The sequence below is a fragment of the Euprymna scolopes genome, chromosome 13, assembly GCF_053919585.1.
Source record: "Euprymna scolopes isolate OS-2025 chromosome 13, ASM5391958v1, whole genome shotgun sequence".
Taxonomy (NCBI): Eukaryota; Metazoa; Mollusca; class Cephalopoda; order Sepiida; family Sepiolidae; genus Euprymna; species Euprymna scolopes.
The window spans coordinates 24,239,440-24,263,824 of NC_136494.1; the positions used below are offsets into that span (position 1 = coordinate 24,239,440).

Below are 24,385 nucleotides of genomic sequence, written 5' to 3' on the forward strand. Positions count from 1 at the left end.
TCTACCGAAGAGGGGAGCTTTATAAAATATATTTTAGTCATCGACATACAGACCTGTTTCGTTGTTTCACAACTCATCAGTGCCGCTAGACTAACACCTCTCCCAAGCCGAGGATCGAACCTAGAACCGTCGTGATGACAGTCGCAGTCCTACCCCCTGACTACGGAATCGGTGGCCGAAATTAAACCGTCCGAACGTCTATTTTAATAAACATCCGTCCGCTACTCGTAGAGGGCTCAAACGTTTGTTTGTAAACAAATCGCGAGGATACACACTAGCAGGCCGCCCGGCGTTTCCCGATCGTAAAATGTAATACTTCAAACACGGTTTATGGTTAAATGGCGGTTTTAGTCATTTAGAACTGCTTTAAAGCTCCACCGCTCACTCATTTTTGGACAAAATTTCAAACAATTATTACAGTTTATAGATCACCTTCTCAGCTATATTGTGAAAAAAAAAATTCAATTTTCGTTCAGTAAAACAAAGGTTATGATGAATTTACTGGTGCTCAAAATCGTAAAATACGTAAGGTGAGCGACGTTATTTATGATTGTTTTCCATAGCAACCACGTCGCTTCGGCAACTACTGTTGCTACCAATTCACTGCTATCGCGAAAAGAGAAGTAACAAGTGAAACAGACAGAATGAAAGGGAGATAATTGGGGAGATTTTATTGAAAGCAGACGAGTGCCGTACCTTGTTGTTACATATGTGTATGTTATGTTTATGGGGACAAAAAATAAGACTAAAATTAAACAAAGAGCAATTGAATTTACTGGAAACCGGGAACAATCATTGATTACAACAGAAAAACGGGAGCATGATAAGTAATATGGTTAAGCTTAAACATGGAAAAATAAAAGACTAGTTGTTAAAAGTGGAAAAGAAAACAACATGATAAAAAATATAATAAATTTATAACTTAAAATAGTGCAGCATTAAGAATTGATTATATACTGTTATAAATTGAATTAAAAAAGTTTCTTAATACTGCAATATTTTAAATTATAAATTTATTATATGGTGAAAAATTAATAAAGTGCTTGATCTCGAATGTAACAGCTTAATACGAATTATTTTAAAAGCTATACATTAAATATTACCGCAACGTACCGATGGTTTGATTATGATGGGTCAGTCCTTTTTGGTTGAATTATCCCAACAAAAATCTTCAGCGTTCGTTGGAATGAAAGGAAATACATCTGTATTTTCTTTCGTTTCGACGAACGCTAAAGTTGAAATTAGCGGGTGTGCCAGCCGTTGCCCGGGTGTGGAGAGGTGGTGGAGTAAGGAGTCAATACAACCAGAAAAAAAAAAAAGATTAGATGCAGCCTGGTTCAAGAGAGGTGTGGAAAGAAAAAGTTTAAGCGAATAGTAAAATAATTCCGTTTTTTGTTTTAACAGAAAAAAATCCCATTACATAAACCTCGAAATAAGAATAATAAAAAAAGGAGCAGACATGCAGGCTCGAACCTGTAACGCGAATGTAAAAATGAAAAAAAAGCAAACTGCTTAATACCCGCGGGCACCATTACATACGACTTTGCTGCCATCCAAATAAAGTGACATTAACAAGAATCGAAACCAAAACATACAGCTCTCCAGTATTACTTGTTACTATGTGATCTAAGCCCGTATGCATATCAAAATTTTTAAATCTTATGAAGTTAAACGTATAAATATATACTTTCACATGTTCAAAATATACATGTTTAATAAACATACTTCTGATAAGTTCTAATGTTGACTTCCTTAGCAGCTATTTTTACCGGTTAAACCAAATCGAATTTGTTCCATTAGTCCCAATTCTCTATATATCAAGTTTCAAGTGTGTTGACCCATAACTGACATAGTACTATGATAGCGAACGTTCTGCACACAGGCAGATAAGGTCACACACACACACACACACACTGGACTTTCCCATCGATTTCAACGTATGAGCTTCCGCCACAACTAAGTTGCTCGGAAATCCACACAGATGATTTATTTATAGTGGTGAAGGCTTTGTGTAGTACCAACCATACTTTTTGGAATTACTGCTAATCTTTGTCGATGCAGATAAATGCCACAGGACAGAGTATACAGTAGACCACAGGTTTTTACATCAGAGTTACCTTCTCCTAGATAATTGTCTTAACGAAGGCTAGGGTGCTTCTTTTCCATTGAACTAATGTGCCCCCAGACCCCAATCTGGACATTTCTATAACTCTGCATGATACAAAATGGTCAGCCATCTAGTATTGGCCAGCCTCAACGTTTCTTAACTTCGAACTTCTTGCAAGAATCATTGTGACGTTATATATATATATATATATATATATATATATATATATATATATATATATATATATAAGCCTAGGTGCACGGCGTTGCCCGGTTGTTTGTAAGTGTGCTGACCCAGCCTCCCCCCCAAAAAAAAAGTTGTAGTAGGCAGGCAGTTTGAATCCCATACCGCAAAGCAGGAAAAGAAATGAAAAAATTAAAAAATAATAATGAAAAAAAAAACGTGACGCATTAGCTGCTGCACCCATCTCCAAATCGGAAGTTACATAGGTTCAAATTAAGCCTAGACAATCGAAAAGATACGATGACTTTCGAAATATCGTCGAAGAAAGCGACCCTTCCCTGTAGAAAAGTACCCAGTTGAGGGTTTTTGGTAAATTTTTCGTTATTTGTCGTCCGGGGGTCGAGTTCAAAATGATACCGATCTTGGTGAAAAATCTGTCGCCTCTGTTGAAAGTTTTTGCGAGAAATACAAACATACATACATACATACATACATTTAAACAGACAGGTGTAATTTATATTATATGAGAGAGAGAGATGTGTGTGATAATCTACATAAATAAAACAATAGATGTATGTGTTTGTATGTCTGTGTACAAATATTTAACCAATAAACTCCTAAACTACTGGTCACGTACGATTGAAATGAACAGGAAATAGTAAGCATACACCAAGGATGGTTTATAACGAGTAAAATTCTCGTTTTGATAAATGAATAAGGCATACAGACATATATCGGCAAGTGAAAATGCAAACTGTTCATGTTAACTTGCCGACATACTTTTATTTCTTTCTGCGCATGCCCAGATTCAATTCATTTCTTTCCAGTCGTCTATTATGAAATCTACATCAGCATGAGCCGTGGCTGGAGCGCTAAATATTTTGGTTCTGATTCTAACTGATAGTACAGGGTGACCCCAAAAAAACAAAAGCTAAATGGAGGCCATCTAGAACATATGCTGTAGAACAGAGAAAAAAAATTCCAAAGACCCTAGTGTTTTGATGTGATGTTTTGAATATAATAAACTAGTTGTGACCAAAGTTTCATTTCATTCGGACAAGACACTAAGAAACGGGGCCTAATTAGAGTTGGGGCCATGTTTTTTTTTTTCGGTCACCCTGTAATCAAATCAGTAAAAAAAAAACTTTTGAAAGCACTACTCTATCTTAGGTACAATATAATATTCAACAGTAGAATAATTCAATTCTATAATAATAAATATTTAATCTGCATGAATTAAAATATATTTAAGCGTATTTTATGACCCGGCAAGACCGAGCGCCTCGCCCCAATATTATAAATATACATCAAAACAATGATCTTAATTATAAGACTCTGCAAACCGTCCAGGCGCCCTTGCTTGCTTGGATCTTGTACTAATAAAAAAAAGTTAATGTGTTACGGTCTACAAATTTTTATGTCATGACGTCATTTCTTGCATACTTTTAAAACTTAATGATTAAGGCTGGGATGCTAGGTTTGGATTTTGATTTTAGCTGATGGAACCCATGTCAGATTTTTAAAACAACTTTTGGAATTACTACTATATATTGGGTATAATATAATATTCAATAGACAATTGGCCCTATAATAAATACAAAATCTGTATATATTAAAAAGTATCACATTGAAGTGTATCTTGTGACGGGCAATGTCGAGCGGCTTTCTAGTATATATATATATATATATATATATATATACACACACACACACACACACAAACCAAGTTAAAGATATTTAGGAGATAAAACTCATGAATTAAATCGAGGTAATTAGGAATATAAAAAAGAGCAAAATATAATATTTTATTTATATAGACAAATACTACATAGTCGCTACACTGACCATGCTAATGTTTCGGATAAATTGGTTTGCAAGAAACCAAAAATCACTCGTCTATGTAAAAAGTTTATTTGCCACCGAAGGTATCTGGTCCCAATAATGGAACACGTGAAATATATTTTTTATTTATAAAAATAAAATATTAAAACGCTAAAATTTAAGTGGGAGGGGTGACATTAAGTGACGTTTTAGACTCCAAATAGAAGGCGATAAGGGGAAAGAGAATGTCAAACTTCACAGAATGAATGGAAAGAGTAGAAAGAAATAAAAACGGAATGGAAAGGAACTGGAAAAAGAAAGAACAGAAAGACGGAAGAAGGGGTCAGCATGATTATATTACATTACTATAAGCAATTGTAGGTGGGTGAAAGCATTAGAAATCAACTTAGATTAAGGGTTAAAGTTAACGTGTCAAAGACAGAAAGCGATCGACGTAAGGGGGTGGATAAAAACAAATTAGCATTTAGCTAAGTTTATTTACACAGAATCTTCTGCATTTTATCTCCATAGAAAAGCATCCGGGTAGAATCTACCCCAGGATATAACCCTGACGATTCCTTATAGGGGTGAAACGTACAGTATTGTGTAGCTTAATTGCCATATATTTTAATAACTTAGAGAGAGAAAGAATCATATTACTGTATAATGCGAGGCAGGCTTACTTTTGATTACCTTAGAAGGTCTAAACTGGACAGCATGGGTAGATATGTGCAGAAGAGGAGACTGCGATGGTATGGCCATCTTGTTGGAATATACTTCAGATTTTGGCTGAGATGTAGAATATTTAAAGGAACCAGTTCAGTTCATAGGGAAGAAACCGTGGTAGAAAGGGCTAAAAATGTATCTTACGGAAATAGGGATAAGTAAGAGCTGGTCAGAAATAGATTATTTTGGAAACCAATTTCTTAAAGCCGTCAAACACATGCCAGCGTGTAAATAAATGGACCTTAAATCGAATATGATGATGATTATTGACTACATAGAGTAAACACTTCTAATTTACAGCTATGCTTTATGAAAATTACAACCTTTTATTTCCCTCACTAGAAAGCTCAACCCGCACGTAAAGAAGCACCTCTCCTTACATATCTATCTCTACATTATATAAATGCATATATATTAATATTGATTTGTTCGCTGTTTAATGATTATATGATAAATAAGGGACATCTATAACAACAGGAATATAAAAACCAAATATGTTTTTATTATTTATTAGCCCAAGGAAGTGGTTGGGATGAAGGTGATATTAATTTCTCCGAGGCTGAAGCCAATTTCTTTTTATTTTATCTGAAATATTGCTTTCGCTTTGCACTGAGCCTTAGCAGGACAATCTGTTCCAGAGAATAAATAGCGAAATGAAGGCCTGCATGTGTAGGCATGCACACACCGAAGCAATGTATCTATATTTATGCATACACTATGTGTATATAATATGTTTGTTTGCTACATGCGTATTCATATAGCTTACACATTCAAGGAACATATATAAATATGTGAAAAGCTATATCATTCCTTTTAAATGATAAATTATTACAATACATACGTAAATAGAGAGAGAGAGAGAGAGAGAGAGAGAGAGAGAGAGAGAGAGAGAGAGAGTGTGTGTGTGTGTGTGTGTGATGGACCTTCCCGTTGATTTCGACGTATAAGCTCCCATAACAACCGAGTTCTTTGGAAATTCACGTAATTGATTTATAGTGGGGAAGGTTTTCTGCAGAAACAACAACACATTTTGATACAACTGCTAATCTTCGTCGGTGCAATGGCTGCCACATGATGAAGATTTCCTTCGAAATATATTTATGAATTTCAATATAAATTTCAAACAAAATAAATGTCTGTTTATTTTGTAATAATGCATTGTTTTGGCTTCAAACGTATACATATATATTAATATTGATTAATATTACTGTCTTACTTGAATCTCTTATGCTACACAAAAACTGATGCTCGGTTCAAGCAAGATGGTCCAAAAGCAGTCTGAAGCATTCCATACGCTTCTGTTGCATTTTTTTCCAAATTTAAACAGACTTTTATTGCACATCAATCTTCTAAAGTGTCCTCATGTCACAACTGCGTTTTTGAAATTCACCAGCTGTGACAATCAAGGTTTAGTAGGGTGTATTCCAATTCCTACTCTAGCTATTCAATCTTAAAAAGTGGCCAGTCATCTCGTAAGATGTATAGCAATAATGTACTGAAATTTTAAGTATCTATGGCAATTTTAATTGCCTGCATAAAAAAGTCTGGAAATGACCTCGTACACACACACACTTTTTCAGCTGTACACTTGTATAGTAGATAACCCGAAGCTTTTTTTTTTTTTTTGAATGAGCATAAAAATGAGTGTCTGTTCCCAGTGAAGCTATACAATATAAAAGTATTTATAGCTCTATTACACTATCGAGCTATTTAAATACCACATGTTATTTATATTCAAATATGAAATTGAAATATTTTAATGCAAAATATAATCTATCTATATATCTATAAAAGTGTGTATGTATGTATGTCTGTCTGTCTGTGTACATTTCCCTACGCAATTACTATGTTATTTTTTAGTCTACAGACTCGAAATTTGATATACAGGGTACTGAGATTTGGAAAAATTTATTGATTGGTTTTCGGCCAGAAATTTGGTTGCTAAAAGGTCAAAGTTCAACGATTTGACCTTTCAGAACTCTACCAAACTCCTCCGACAATTTTGTGTCTAAATACTTGAAATTTTAGATATAGGTTCCTTGAACATGTATCTAACTTAATAACTTGATTTGAGCCCAAAACAATAAATTTTAAGGGGTCATAGTAAGGGTCAAATTTAAAAAAAATTGACCGCATTTTTTTTTTTTTTTTTGCTCAACATATACATCAAAACACCCGGGCAACGCCGGGCTGAAATGCTAGTTTGATATATGCGAGGTTTTCGAGTTTTCATGATTGATATCGTTCTTATTTTTTTTTGTCTCACAATTTCTATTTAGACTAGATGCCCCATTAACACCAGATAGTATTTTTTATTGATTGGACATTTTATAAGCCTTAATGACAAATTGGAAGCGGGTGTTTGGTGGGGGGATGGCACCATCACTAGTAGATTACCTTATAGAGCTAATGCACTCTTTTAATCTTGCTTGTTTTAAGATTTCCCCTCTCTCTCTCATTATATATATATATATATATATATATATATATAGTCCCTTTTTTTTTGGTATGATGAAGTTGGTTGGTTGTTTTTGTTTTACGGCATATCAACCATTTTCAGGTTATTTAATGCCGAATCTAGTTATTTTGAGGAACGATTTTTAATGGAGTATATTTGTTTTTTAAATCGGATTCTATTTAACCCATAGTTGGGACCCTAACAGGTACTACCACTCCAGGTAAGAGTGGACCTGGGAGCAATGCCAATTAAAGGGTGGCTCCACACTCCCCAAGGCTTGCAAGGTGGGGCCTCACCATCGGATATAGTTTAAGTTCATATCCAGGACCGGTCTGATGAAGTGGTCTCTTTGAATTGGAATAATGTTTGTAGAATAAACAGACTATATAACTGTTCTATCCTTCATTGAGCACTCTATACATTGCATGCAGGTTACATTGGATTTACATCTAGGAAGCCATTCTATACAACCATTATATATATATAATATAAAGCTGAACGTCTCTCTGTGTGTCTGGTCACGAACAGGCTCCTATATGGTTGACTATTATAGAAAACTGATCACATAAAATGATAGATGTATCGAGACACAGGAATGGTTATGTTTGATCTGGCATAATGATGATTCATTAAAATTGTGGGGTCTGCGTACGCGCCAGGTCCACAAAGTATGGAAATAAAAAATTAAAAAAAAACGTTTACAAGTGTTTTTGATATACATGTAGATGTACATAAAACATACTTATCAAAGTATTATTAACTTAAATAGGGATAGTATGATAAAATTGTGGGATCTGCGTTCGCGCCTGGCCTCCATAGAATGGAAATAGGCACAAACTTTAATAAAGACTTTTCATATCTATCTGCGTAAGTATACTTGATAATTATGTTTCAGTTTGAAGAAATATGGTATAATAAAATTATGGGGTGTTCGTTCGCGCCTGACCCCCATAAAAAGTTTAACAAGGTTTTTTAATATAGATCTACAGAATATTGTGATAAGTCTTTCAGTGTGAACAGATATAGTATAATAAATTATGGGGTTTATCTATTTTATTTTTACTTTCATCATATTTTGCTTTGGTTTTGATACCCCCAAATTCGAAGCTATCTTTTTACAACCCTTCCTTTTCATAACCTATCATACTCTCATAAATCAGAGTCCATTTTCTGTAGGCTATTTTTGAACCCAGTCAACGACTGATACTTTTGCTACTATATATATATAATGTTTAATCATCTATTGTTATTTTCCGTATAGGATTTCTCATTATATCCATATATTTTTCTATTTCTCTTACAGAAGAACAGTTTGTATCTTGGCACAGATTCCCAAGTTCTGCAAGTCAATGTGGAGACATGTGATCAATACAAAAAGGTCGATGCTTGTATCAATGACCCATACTGTGGCTGGTCTAATTCCGACAATACTTGTCTATATAATCACCTATACAGAAATACAAGGTAAGTTTATTCAACCATATGTTATCAAGCTTTATTTTCAATTTTTACTTCTGGAGTGAAGATGAGGGCTAACTGTTCATATACCTTGTGTCACAAATGTAGAAAACTAAGTCTTTAAGAATTATAGTAGAAGCCCCTCCAACATCTATGGATCTCTACAGCGAAGGGGAGAGATTTTGTTGCTTGTCAGGTAAATCGGGGGGGGGGTATTTACGTCGAGGGGGCACAAGTACTACGAATTCATCAGAACACATACTATTAAAAGTCACATGAAAAAGAAACGGGGATGCAACATTGGGGCGATGGGACAAGGTTTGGAGTTTGGTTGATAGTATAGCATCAATTAGATTCGAGACTTTTCTGAACCCTCTCTAAGTCAAAGAGACATGTGATAGATGCACCAGCCCAGATGTGGCAGCAAGAGTTCATGCATGGACGAATGGTGGCATTGTAGAGAAACAGGATGCGAGTAGTTTTGTAGAGATACCAGATGTGAGTAGTTTTCTAGCATATTACAGAGACTCCAACTTCTTAGCAGCAACCTTGGCAATGTCTGCAATGTATTTGCTCCAATGCATGTTGTCTATGAATGTTAAGTCGATAAGTTTAAATGAATAGTGCTGAGGTAGCATATAATTAGTAGGGATTTGACAACAGCCTGTTCTTTTGTTTTGACTCTTGAGTATATATCAGTTAATATCTTATGTTTATATATAGACTGATGTGGTTCTCAATTGATTGACTGTGTCGGAAATATACTTGAAAGTCGAAATAATGAAAAATATATTCTGTTGTCACAGCCCTAATAATTAGTCATGGAAAACAAGTGGTTGAGAAGGTTTATTGTAATTATTAAAGGAAAGAAGTTTAGTCTTAGCAGCGTTTTATGTTGCCATTCATTTACGTCTCCAATGCCTACTGGAGAGAACATGAATGGGTACTAGACAATATTTCGAGTGTCTAACGTCGATTTGTACAAGGTTTTGTCTAGAAAACCTAGTATGAAGATACTGGCATCTTTAAGTGAATATTGTCGAACTGGGGTAATCTTTCTGTCGAATCCGGAATTCCAAATCCATGAGAATAGAATAAACACGCCCCAAAATGGTAGAAAAACCAAGTCATTCTTTTAATGAACGAAAATCTATTAAAATCCATTATTCTTGAGCAACTATTTGCAGAAAGATAAATGTCTGAAATTTATCATAGCAGAATAATATAAAACATTTTTTTTACAATTTTTAATTGAATTTTAAATTAAAAAATAAAAACAAACAAACAAAAAAAAACACCATTCACCGCCATTTTTATCTTGATGGGTAACACATTTCTATTGTTTAAAAGGTTTCTGAACCAATTAATTTTTGGTTTTTGTGTAAATAATATTTAAGATGATTTTCTTCAAGAATATGCAAAAATATTATAACATAAGTATCTTAATTTCAAATAATTCCATCTTTTCTCTCACTGTATAGATTTCACGTAGCGAAATTTAAAAAATCCTAAATTTATTAATAGTTTTGAAGAAAGTATGGTAGCCTTTACATGAATAAATTAAGTCATTTACTCCCGTAAATTTCCATGTATTTTTAACGTTTGTTTTGTACGATTAAGTGAAGAATCAACTTTATAAAGAGTTTATTCTTTTTTCATAAGCGATACATATTTGTTGCCTACATAAGACCCAAAGTAAAGCAACGATGAGGCTGGCTAGTACCAGATGAGTGACCATTTTGGGAACGCTGGGTGCCATATGTGTTTGAGACAACTCCTGCATCTAATATCACGCTTCGTCGTCTTGACCTTGTCCTGCCATCAGGACCAAGTGTTTCTGGACGAGAGGCTTTGGTAGATGCAAGTCCCCCACACTTCAAACTAAGTCAAGTCACAACAAGAAGGAAACAGGGGAGATAACCATAGGTGAGAAAATATCACGCAACAACAAATTGCTGAACAAAATTATCATTTTTTTGCAAAATACGCACTTCTTTATTGATTTTTTTCTTTTTTGGTATCGATTCTTCAAAGTATTTCCTATTTAATGGTATATTAGCAATATTAGCTCATGAAAAGAAACTTATTAATTTATTTTTCTAAGATTTAAAAGTAGTGTTTTCACTAAAAATAATGAAAAAAAATTTCTTTTGCTTAACCGAAAGAATAATTATAAACATATTCAACAAATTTTATGCCCCAAATCACAAAAAATGAAAAATTAAACACATTCCAAACTAGGATTTTCAACCTTAAAATCTGATACGTACACAGTTTTTTTTTTGTCTGCAATCCTTATCCTCTCCACAATACAATATATTTTGTTCAGTTTCAGCTGATTATTTTAAGCATATATATAACCACAAATAAAGAAGGGAATTTGTAGGCACAATAATACATATAAATATGGATTATGAAAAAAGAGTTGACCATTATAAAGTTCCTTCTTCGCTTAATCGATGAAAATTTCGTATTTATTGGATAATTAGTTGATTTTTGATAGATTTTTAGTCGCGTGCAAGCGACTCTATAAGTCACTCTGTCGGTCTTTCTGTCTGTAACACGTTTGTGCTTGGCCTTTTTGGTTAAGATCAAAGGTATGTTGTTAATAGATGCTGTTCTAAGCTATTTTTCGCCTTTTGGCCAAGATCAAAGTGCAGTATCTGTTCCGGCAGATACTGCAAGCAAAGACCCTATGTGGGGGCGACCCCACAGATAAGACCTTGGTCGATGTAGGGGCAACCCTTCATACCAATTGTCACTATCCAGCTCCCCTACTCCCCGGGGAGTTGGTCCCCATTTCCCCTTCACTCCTGACATTAAAAATCGACCTTGTGCTTAATTTGCTCGATAGGGGAGCAAATAAATACCGCTTTTCTTGGCCTTTTGGCCAAGATCAAAGTGTAGTATCTGTTCTTACTACATGCTGTACTTATGTTTGTAACTTTGTGATATAAAATGGGGGATCACTTTTCTGTATTAATTTAATGTAAAATGATCACCCACTTTACAACCAGTCAGTCTCAAAGCCATTCACGTCATTCTCCAGATCATGCAAGTTGTTTCTGACGGATTCCAGTTATTTTTTAAGCATTCAAGTCATTCTTAAAGTCATTCAATTCATCCTTAAGTTCATTAAAGTTATTCTAAGTTATTTACTTTTTATTTATTTAAGTCATTTCAGCCCATTTTTCGGTCATTTTAGTTTATCTTTAAGAATTCCATGTCAATCCTACATTCACGCATTCATTCGTTACACGAGAGCACGCGACTAATGTCTATCGGCCTTGTTAAAGAAGGACGCCGTCCAAAAATACTTAGTACCTCCTTCCGTTTTGGCCGTGTCTATATAATACATATTTTAATTTATTTAGAAATATTTATTATACATTGTCTAAGATTATGTTACGCACCATTGTTTCCTTTAAGTATATTTTACTAAGTAATATAAACATTTTCTTCATGGAAATAGAATGACCTTATTCCTTCAGCTATGGGCACATTTCAAAAGTTGAAGCTATCTCTTTACACCCACATCCCTTTTCACCCTACGACAATCACGTGGACACACAGGTTCCCACTGGATCACTGAAGTTAAGCAACGTTGAACTTGGTCAGTACTAAATGGGTTACCATTTGGAACTTCCAGGTGCTGTATGTGCTCTCCGCTTATCTCGGCATTGTTTCTAGTCGTCCTGGAGTTTTCCTTGCTACTGAACTCAAACAGTGCCGATTCAGGAGAGGTGTGGTTGGTAATTGCGCAACCCTTGCATCACAATGGCATGCGCAGCTGCCCCTACAAGGGGTATCATTTGTCTTTTGAGACTGAACGGAGGTATCAAACATCCCCTTTCATTAATTAGAGGGTTTTTTTTGTTTTTTTTTTACACAGTGATCACCACTTATCAAGGCCCGGAAGCCACTCAGGGATAAGGGTTATTGCAAGTACATTACGTTAGTGTGGATATTTGATGAAGTGTTTACTTAAGGTGGCGGTTCATTAGGAATTTGTTAACGTTGGACTTGAACACATCCAAGTTGTAGTCCGGTGGGAAGCAGGCAGACAGAACAGAGTTCCACAGGCGTGCAGTTCTAAGGAAGAAATTCATTTGTTAAAGTCTTTTTTTTTTAAACCCAATCAATGACGGGTACACCTGCTAGTATATATGAACATCTAAAATGGTCAACAATACGAATAAATCAATGATTATGTACTACAGTGTAACCCCTCAGGACCAAAAGCTAATAAGATTATGAATTAATTTATGCAGACCATTAGAAATGTTTATATAATGTATTTTTGATAAAGTGTCATACTGTATTGAGCATTTTTCCAAAAAAAATGATTTTACGTTCATATAATCGGTACATTTGTACTCTTTCATATAAATCTATGTATATAACAGCTTTATCTATAAAATAAACAAATGAAAAATATATTTATTGTACACATCCCTAAAAGTGAAGCGATATTACAGATGATGCGAGAGAACTCATGCATATATAATGGGATAATATGTTTCAGGGGATTCAATTACACCAAAAAAATACAGTTATCGCCAGAAAAGATGAAAAATATTTATTTCCACTGGTTATTGTATGAATTTTTTTTAACCCTAACCCGACTGATTATTGTATGAATTTTTTTATAACCCTAACCCGACTGGTTATTGTATGAATTTTTTAATTTCTCTACTAACCTCTTCCTATGTACGCCCTACTCACCTAAATATGCCTCCGTCCTCTTATCTTATTTCTAGCTACATCCTCAACATTCTTCCTGTTATTGTATGCATATAATCTTTCTCATTTCTAAGCTAATGTTTTAATGCCAGCTTTTTTCTGGATTTACATATCTGGCTCCTTTTCATTTGATGAGAAGCATTTGGCTTCAAAGTGTCATGGCCTTAAGTTTCTTCCTTTTTGTCTCTCTTAGGGATCTGCTGAGTTTTTAACTTTGAATTCTTATATTATATATGCTAGCAGGCCCGGTCGTAAAATATACTTAAATATGATATTTTGATTAATGCAGATTTCGTATTTATTATTATTGGACCCAATATATAGTAATGATTTAAAAAGTAATAAAAAAAAAAAATAAAAAAAAAGACTCATGCCCCACCACCGAGAATCGAAACATAAACATTTAGCTTACGATTTACTTTTTTTTTTGATGTTAATGCCTGAGCTATGATTGCATGTTTGCTGAAAAGCTAAAATCCAAACATAAACAAATAGCTATTACATTGTGCATGCATATTCGTAATGCCATCGTTCGACCTTCACCTGAAAAATTCCATTTTTTTTTTAATTTTCACATTTTTGAACTGATTTTCCCAAACAAAAAACCCAAATATAAATTTTGCATGAGTTAGAATACCCAATATATTAAGTTTTATACCTACAGACTAAAAACTGACAGATGAATTTGGTAGGCAAAATTTCTTATCAAATATATATATAGGGTGTCCACAAAGTCTGGCTACTTAATGTTGCCAGACTTTGTGGACACCCTGTAGATTATGCAGCCAGAATTTGTGGGCACCATGTAGATTATGTAGTAAGACTTTGTGGACACCCTGTATATATATATATATATATATATATATATATATATATATATATAAAGCAGAATGTGTGTGTGTGTGTGTCTAGTCACGAATAGGCTCCTATATGGTTGACTATTTTAAAAAACTGATAACATATAATGATAGATGTATCGAGACACAAGAATGGGTATGTTTGATCTGGCAGAACGGTGGTTCATTTAAATTATGGGGTCTGCGTTCGCGCCTGGTCCACAAAGTATGGAAATAAAAATTTAAAAATTAAGAAAAAACGTTTACAAGTGTTTTTGATATAGATGTACATGATAATACTTTGAGAAGTATGTTTTAACTTAAATAGGGATGGTATAATAAAATTGTGGGGCCTTCGTTCGCGCCTGGCCTCCATAGAATTGAAATAGGCACAAACTTTAATAAAGACTTTTCATATCTATCTGTGTAAGTATACTTTGATAATTATGTTTCAGTTTGAAGAAATATGGTATAATAAAATTATGGGGTGTTCGTTCGCGCCTGACCTCCATAGAATGGAAATATGTCACAAAGTTTAACAAGGTTTTTTAATATAGATCCACAGAATATTGTGATAAGTGTTTCAGTGTGATCAGGTATGGTATAATAAATAATAGGGTTTATCTATTTTATTTTTACTTTCATCATACTTTGCTTTGTTTTTGATACCACCGAATTCGAAGCTATCTCCTTAGAGCCCTTCCTTTTCATAACCTATCATACTCTCATAAATCAGAGTCCATTTTCTGTAGGCTGCTTTTGAACCCAGTCAACGACGGGTTCTTTTGCTAGTAATATATATATATATATATATATATATATATATATTGTCCCCTGACAAAAGGAGGATGGACCTGTAAATTCACCCTCGTCCGTTCATCTGTCCGCACTTTTTTCAATAACTACATGTTAGAATGTTTTGAAATTTTGCACAAACATTAAACATGATACGAGTAAAAAAGTAACTCCAATTGCTACCACCCATCGCTCCTGGGGTGCCTTTCAGGCTAAAATGGCTAAAATTGACACTTTTGCACTTATTAAAAAAAATTGATGCCTTGGATTTTTATAAAACTTTCTGAAAAGTTGTAACTAACTGATTTCTATATAATTTTCTTTGTCTATACTTCGCGATAACTCTTAGGTGTGCCCCAAGGGTTCTTTTAGGGCTAATAAAAACATTCCATTTTAGGGACTATTTTACCATATTTGTCCAAAAATTGTCTGTTTATGTCTATTTAGCAGTTTTTCATAGTGCTGGACGCAAATTTAAATATATTAAGGCTTTGGGGACTTTTGGGGCTAAATGGAGGGGGGTTATGATGGACTTTCCTTTTTTTTTTCTTTTTTGCACGGTGCAGAACTCAAATTTACATACGTAAAGGCCTAAAACTTCACCGTTTGTTCATTTTCACCAGGACTTGATGTCCCCTGCAATTTTCGAGGTAAATGTGGGGGGGGGGAGGGGGGCAAATGCTAAACTTAGTCATTTTTTTATGTCTTGTTCACTGTGCCGTCACGGGGTCCATGCATGCTTCATTTGCTCATTTAAAAATGATCAATGTACAAACTGTAAACGATCTACTAAAGTTTATATGCATAAAACTTAAAAACAGATATGTTTCTTATTCTGTTTAGTTTAAAATAGAAAAATATGACGAAGATGGAGAATAAGGGAAAGTGTTGCTGCTTTTTATAACTAGATGAGTATCTGCTGTGAATGTTTTACAAGAGCGGGGAAGGGGCATAGATAAAATCTCAGTCGAGCTCCTGCCGCAAAATTAACGACAGTTATAAGATTGGCTTGAAACGTCTATTCTGCAAGAAAGAGAAACTAGGGAGAAGTAAAAGGTTCTCGCCCACTAGATTTCGAAGCCAGTTTTTTACCCTGTCAAGGCAGGAAAGGTTACACTTAGCAGCCCCTCCCTAGATGTGGCAACAGTGTTCCGTCTGGCTCTTATGAAGGTAGATAGCTGAGATATCTTCTGGAGCGATAGAATGATCCAACCATTTTTAGCAGCGAGATTAGAAACGGATCTGATGTATGTTTTCCATTTCAAGTCAGTTGGTTGCTTGGTTGTTTTTGTTTTACGGCATATTAACCCTTTTCAGGTTATTTAATGCCGAATCCAGTGGTTTTTGAAGAAAATTTTTTTAATAGAATATATATATATATATATTTTTTTTTTCAAGTCGGTTTCTATTTAACCTATAGTTGGGACCCTAACAGGTACTCCCACTCCGGGTCAGAGTGGACCTGGGAGCAATGGCTATTAAAGGGCGGCTCCACACTCCCCAAAGCCCGCAAGCTGAAGCCTCACCATCGAATACAGTTTAAGGTCATATCTAAGTTCAGCAGTGAAGCTCAGATGCAGGAGCTTGTGAAAGCATGCTACTTTTTCAAGATGAGAGCTGTTCATTTTAATTGGGGCCAAGTGGAAATCAGCGCGCTGGTGGTGAAAAGACAGTTTGATTGTGGATTCATTAAAAAGGTGGTCAGCCGTTTTTTTTCCCGCCCATTGTACGACGTGCTCGAAGTTGGAAGAGAGAATTAGAAAGATCTCCATCATTTCCGACCTTTGCAGTGTTGCCGCATAAATGCCACAGATGGTCGTGTCGGCAGCATAAATATCGACGAATGATTTTTGAATACGATTTGGGAGATCGTTGATGAAAATCAGGAGATACTTGCGTTGGCGTGAGATACTTCCTGGAGCGGTAGAATGATGCAACCATTTTGTTGGCCTAGGTTGGTTGTTTTTGTTTAACGATATATCAACCCTTTTTGGGTTATTTAATGTCGAATCCCAAGATTTTGAAGAAAATTTTTTTAATAGAATATATTTGTTGTTTTTAAGTCGGTTTCTATTCAACCGATAATTGGGAGCTTAACAGGTACTATCACTCCGGGTCAGAGTGGACCTGGGAGCAATGGTAATTAAAGGGTGCCTCCCAACTCCCCAAAGCCCGAAAGCTGGGGCCTCACCACTGGATATAGTTTAAGGTCATATCCAGGAACATGTGGGCCTAGAAGAACCTTAGTTTTGTTATGGGTTTAAACTCCGATCTTTATAATGAGTGAAATTAGCTTTTTATTGCTTTGAAATGCGGGCATATTCATGCGTCTAATTTCGCGGATTCCTTTGCTTGGAAGTTTTTCAAATGTGCTGTTAATTAAAATGTCTCAGCTGGTTGACTTGATTTAAACACTGGATTCTCACCCGGCACGCCATTTTCAATGCTAGAGTCGATATCAACCACTTGCTGATAATTGCCGAGGTTGTCATCTTATTAAAATTAATTAAAACTCATTCGCTATGTCTTGTTAATGAAACCTCCTGGAATCAATTAGTCAGGATATTATTTTTATTAAGAAAAGGAAAAAGAAAGCACTCACCGATGCTAATAAAATTGGATCACATATCCCCTTAAGCAATGCTAATTTGTTTAAATAAACGTCGATTTTATGGGGTTTTTTTTTCGCTTGATTCGAGTATAACACGTTAACCGAAGAATATTAATATATCTAGAATTATTTCTACGTAATTAGTATTATCTTTTAATTCCTTTCTAATATAAACAAACAAGGCAGTAAGCAAATAACCGAAAGCAACACAGCGCATATTCAACACAGTATTAAACTCGTGTTGCCAGGAACTTCTGCAGTTTAGGAACCGTACTATTTTTAAAAAGAATTTTAAAGTTAAAAGGCTACGATAAACATTGCATTTATTAAATTCTTAGATGTAAGTACAAAATAAATATAAAAGTCCCATTTTCCATATTGACAAATAAAGCATGCATTATCCCCCCTGAATGCACAATGAATGAGGCATAAAAAATGACTAAGTTCAGCATTTGCCCCCCCCTTCTTATTTAGCCCTAAAAGTCCTCAAGGGACGTCAAATCCTAGTGGAAACGTAACAAATAGTGCAGTTTTAGGTCTTAACATATGTAAATTTAAGTTCTGCACTATGCAAAAAAGGAAATGACTAAGTTCATTATTTCCCACCCCCATTTAGCCCCAAAAGTCCCCAAAGCCTTAAAATATTTAAATTTGAATTCAGCACCATGCAAAATTGCTAAATAGCTATATATATATAGAAAATTTTGGACAAATATGCTAAAGTAGTCCCCAAAATGGAGTGATTTTATTAGTCCTAAAATAACTCTTGGGTGTGTCCCAGGGGCTATCACGAAGTCTAGACAAACAAAACTATATAGAAATCAGTTAGTTACAACTTTTCCAAAAGTTTTATAAAAATCCAAGGCATCATTTAAAAAAAAAAAGTGTCAATTTTAGCCATTTTAACCCGAAAGGCACCCCTAAGGGACAACTGGAGTTTTCCTGGAAAATCCATTTTGTTATTTTTTTATTTTTTACTCATATCATGTTTAATGTTCGTGCAAAATTTCCAAAGATTCTAAGGCGTAGTTATTGAGTAAAGTACGAACAGACGAACGGACAAGGTTGAATTTACAGGTCCACTCTTTTATTGGGGAACCAAACATGGATTTCTACCAAACAACGTTATTATTTCAGCACGGTCCGTAAACTGCAAAAATATCCCATGAACTAACTGTATTTACCCGGTGATACCAGGGGTAAAAAAATCATGAAAAGATTTAATTTCTTTTTGTATTTTGAAATTTTTGAACTATTGGAACGAATGCAAAGCCCAGAATTTGATGGGGTAAGTTCCGCAAACTACTGTCATGACTAACCAGCATAGTGTTACTACTGTTAACCAAGGGAAAAGTGTACCAGGAATATGTACGCAAATATTGTACTTGTATGTTATTTCTTCAAATCAATCATCTTGAGAAATTAAATTGCTCCTCTTAACAGTGTTGGGCTTTCTCTTTCTGGAAGTTTTTCTTTGTTAAACATATATCATTTGATAACTTAATTGTGTTTGTATATATATATATATATATATATATATATATATATATATATATTATTTTACGTATCTAGATATAATAATATGTAAATATTTGCAGTATTTACTATGACCGTGCTCAATATGTAAGTAGAGCTTCGTAGTAAGTTTGGAAAATATATATGGCAATTTAGCTACACAGAATTTCCCACGTTTCATCCTTGTAAGGCTATTGATGAAACACGGAAAATTCTGTGTAGCCTCATTGCCATATATATTCTTAAAACTTACTATATATATAATTATATATAATTACTATATATATATATAATTATAAATTACTATATATATATATATAATTATAAATTACTATATATATATATAATTATAAATTACTATATATATATATAATTATAAATTACTATATATATATATAATTATAAATTACTATATATATATATAGTTATAAATTACTATATATATATATAGTTATAAATTACTATATATATATAATTATAAATTACTATATATATATATATAAAATTATAAATTACTATATATATATATAATTATAAATTACTATATATATATATATAATTATAAATTACTATATATACATATATAATTATAAATTACTATATATACATATATAATTATAAATTACTATATATATATATATAATTATAAATTACTATATATATATATAATTATAAATTACTATATATATATATAATTATAAATTACTATATATATATATATATATATAATTATAAATTACTATATATATATAATTATAAATTACTATATATATATATATATATATATATATATATATAATTACTTACTATATAATTATAAATTCAGTACCTATTTTGGAATTAGTCAATACCATCAGTTTCGTGCCACCAGCGTTTCTTTAGATGACTAACGCGCTTTTTGGTTGTGATGCTTTGTTTACTTATTATAATGATCTATCTGAAAAGGTATTGAGCAATATATTAGAATGTAAAAGGTTAAGTTTTCACTCAGTGGTATCAGACTCGCATGCGCATATTCTTAGAATGCACATATCTTACTGTCGTCATATATCACTCAGCAGCCAATCCAAATTCTTCTGAATCCAAGTCGCCTGCAATCATTCATAGTCAAGTTTTCTGAAGATGTTGTTTTGATCAGAAATCATTGTTTTTAATGGAGTTTAAGTGAAAAACACTCCAGTCAACAGATACAATCATCTTACAAAATAAAAAAAATAATAGAAGAAAATGTTAATAAATCACTTTAATTAGTTTCATTCAAGAATAAAATAAAACATTCGTAATATCGGATTTTCTAAGAAATAAAAAAGGACAAAAATAGCAAACATACACATACAGACAATGGAATCGGTTTCAAATTCAATCTCATCCATTCTATTCTTTAACTCTGTAATACAACCGGAAAAGAAACGAATCACGCTCTCAAATTAGAAATACAACAGCAGCTTGTGTTCGATGAATGGTTTACAGTGATATTTGTATTTCGGTTAGGAGGGATTTCCGATATCATTTAAAACTAGCAGAACCTGTGGAAACCCCACAATTATATCCTTCATCTGCCGTATATTGCTGCATGCTTAAAAAGAGAGTCTCTAACACATTTCCATTCTATTAACGTCTGCCACGAACTACGACCTTCGGTAATTGTACCACATCTGTTTAAAGCGAAACATAATTATCTAACTAGTCTGGTTTATGCAGGTTTAGAATAAATCTGGTCATGAAATTTTATTTCCCCAACTATTTGCAGGTGTTTCTGACATATTCTCAGTCTATAAACATCTATGCAAATTGCGAACAAATACTACACTTTGATCGTAGCCCGAAGTCTAAGAAAGTGTATTTCAGTTTGAGTATAATAGCGACAGTAGACGGATGTTTAAAAAAAATTCCAAGTTTTTGCGTTCATTATATCTTCAAGTATCGGCCAATGCAGGGTTTAAAAATCTGTGTGAAGAGTGATAACGTACGTACAGACATAAAATCACATTAGGTTATTATATAGATTCCCGGATTATTTTGCTAATTTTTGTTGTTCTTGCAATGTTTTGGTAGTTTTGCCCTTTTTCGCGTACTCTGCGTTCAACTATCATCATAGAATTCGGAGCCCAACATTTGCATCAAACTAAATTAAAGTACAAAAGATACACTACCCGCAAACATACACACACGCACCAAAACATTCTTGAATTGATTCCAAATATTTCTTATATATCCCCTGGTTCGGAAATAGGGTACGATTATGAATATCTCGAGTATTAAATAACTTATATACACTGTGAAATTTACTTTATATATGAAAACCAAAGAGAATAGCTATAACATATAATAAATATTTGAAATCAAGTCTCGCCTGCTGTTATTTGAGATGATTTGAAACTATAGCAGCAAATTTTAGTCTCCCAGGATTTAGGAAATATATTTTGTAATTCATATACAAAACTAGGAAAACAAATGACTATGATTGGAACATTTTATGGCTGCATAAAATGTCAACAATAGACCCTGGATGATCCCTTTAATGTGTGAACTTAAGCGCAGATGTCACGGAGCCCACTACTTAATTTAAGTCATTACTTTTCCAACGAGCCTTCATTTATTAAATTTTGATCAATAGTCGCTGAGATTTTGAACTTAAAAAATTGGCAAAAAAGGTTGTGTGTCTGTGAGTGTGTGTATGTGTGTAGATATATTTATATTAGTAGCTAAATCGAATATTTAAATGCTGATGTCTTTAGTTCTATGGAACCAAACTACATGAAATGTGCAGGCTTTTTGAAGATACTATTATTCTATGGTTAACAAATTTATAACAATTGGTAAAAAAATAACCTATATTTTAAAACCAAAAAAATATATCCAATTTTGCCTACATTTGTATATATAGTGACCTACAAGCCAATTTTAGTTTTGCTGCTTCGGTTATCTCCCCTGTAGCCTTGGTAGGCCACTATTATATACTTGAAAAATTTAAAACTGTCAGATTATTTAAGTTGAACCAAAATAGTGTGCGTATATATATATATATATATATATATATATAGTCATCCACATACAGTACTGTTTCGCTGTTTCACAGCTCATCAGTGCGGCTAGACAGGCAACTACCTCAAGCCAGGATTGAAACCCGACCGTTTATACGGCAGTCAAGGCTTCTAACCATTACGCTATTGGCGGCTGCTTGAACGAGTAGTGAGTTTAACGATGTTTTGATATCGTCCGAAATACCTCCGCTCGATTTGTTTACACAAAGAGCGTCGCTTATATGCTAATGGTAATTCGTTTTTCACATCTCAATATGCTCAACTCAAGGTGAGGAGCACTATAGTCATCCACATACAGTACTGTTTCGCTGTTTCACAGCTCATCAGTGCGGCTAGACAGGCAACTACCTCAAGCCAGGATTGAAACCCGACCGTTTATACGGCAGTCAAGGCTTCTAACCATTACGCTATTGGCGGCTATATATATATATATATATATGCACACACATGCCACGGGGCTTGACTATAGTTTGTTATTATATCAAAGATTTGTTTGCTTGCGTTTTTCATCCACAACTCCTTAAGCATCCTTTCCTATTTTGTATATAGCGTTTAAACATACACGATCATATACCATTTTTGTTTTTTTTACTGACAGAAAACATTGACTGTTTCTGACCGCCAATAGGTTAATCAATTTTTTCCCTTTCAAAAATCAAGAATAATCAGATGATTTCTATTTCACAAGAAACTATTTGCTTTGAGTGTTTCGACCCCCCCCCCACCCAATCAACCTTCTCTCTTCAAATAGCTAAGCCGGTTTAGAGACAATACAAAAAAATAATACTGACTTCAAATCAAACGCTGTTTATTTAGGGAAAAAGACTTGTTTCCAAAAACTTTGCTATATCTTTTTAATGTCAAATTTTATTTCTTCTTCCTTTCTTTAGAGAACCAAAAACGATACTACCTTCTCTTCCGGAAAAAGAAACGCACGCACGCACACACACATATATATATATATAGCACCTAGCTACCAGCTTTGAAGTATTCTGCCGAATAATAAACACTTTTTTGTAAATTTCTATATATGCGTGTTATTTGTTTTATGATACGTTTTGAAGGGATTCAATTATTTACGAAAGTGCATTTTTACCTAAATGAGAGTTGGGAATAATTTTCCCTTTAACCAATTTGGTACCCCCATATGGGGGAACGGCATATATATTGTTTTTAAATAAAATTATCAACTGACACGTGTTTCGTCGTCTACGATTTATCAGAATAGCTGAATCTAGCGAGATTTTGAATCTCGCTAGATTCAGCCCCTCTGATGAGTCGTAGATGACGAAACACGTGTCAGTGGATAATTTTATTTTATATATATATATATATATATATATATATATATATATAAATGGATGTGAAGTAAATTCATCTTTGATTTTGCATGCTTACTTCATATGTACGAATTAATACATACACACATACAGTAGAGAGAAAGACAATGCGAAGAAAAGAGAAGCCACAGGCGAGAAAGGATACAGTCCATTCCTGCCACCCCAATATCTCCACCGTTGACGACACCTGCAGCAACTGTCACCGTAGCAGCAAATCTAAAATTGGACTATTTAGCCACAACAGACGCTGTAGTGAACCAGACTAAGCGCAGAATGCTATTGTCTCCAAAGACAACGATTATTAAATGCATGCATACATACACATGCGTCGGAAATAAACATACCAAACCAAAGATGCATTTACATCCCAATTATTTTATTTTATTAGTAGTACAAGTCATCTTACGCGGGTTTCATTGAATTATGCTACTAATAAAATAACGTGATGTAAATGAATATTTGGCTTGTATGATTACTTCTGATATATATGCTCTGAAATATACCTACATTAAAAAATCTATATATTTGTAATTAAGCATATGCATACATATATACTATGGAGGAAAATATATAAATCGTTATTTTATTTTCTTGTGGAAATAATGTACACAGTAATATAATAAATGCAATGTTTTTATTTCTACTAACTTTGTTATATGCATACATATATCAGCTGCGGTTTCTTAAACTTGGAAATGAAACATATATTAACATATTACAGTACAAAAAAAAAAAAAAACTGATACAT

The 24,385-nt window shown here is 33.7% G+C and overlaps 1 protein-coding gene and 1 pseudogene across 1 annotated transcript in view; both read left to right on the forward strand.

Annotated features, from left to right (window-relative positions):
* Nucleotides 1-24,385, forward strand: part of LOC145292383 (semaphorin-2A-like) — a 158,425-nt gene that overhangs the window by 84,846 nt on the left and 49,194 nt on the right. The window contains exon 7 of the mRNA XM_080138712.1: nt 8,599-8,759. Coding sequence (XP_079994838.1) covers nt 8,599-8,759 — 161 coding nt within the window. The remainder of the gene's footprint in view (nt 1-8,598; nt 8,760-24,385) is intronic.
* On the forward strand, nt 11,622-11,760 carry LOC145292486 (U2 spliceosomal RNA; annotated as a pseudogene).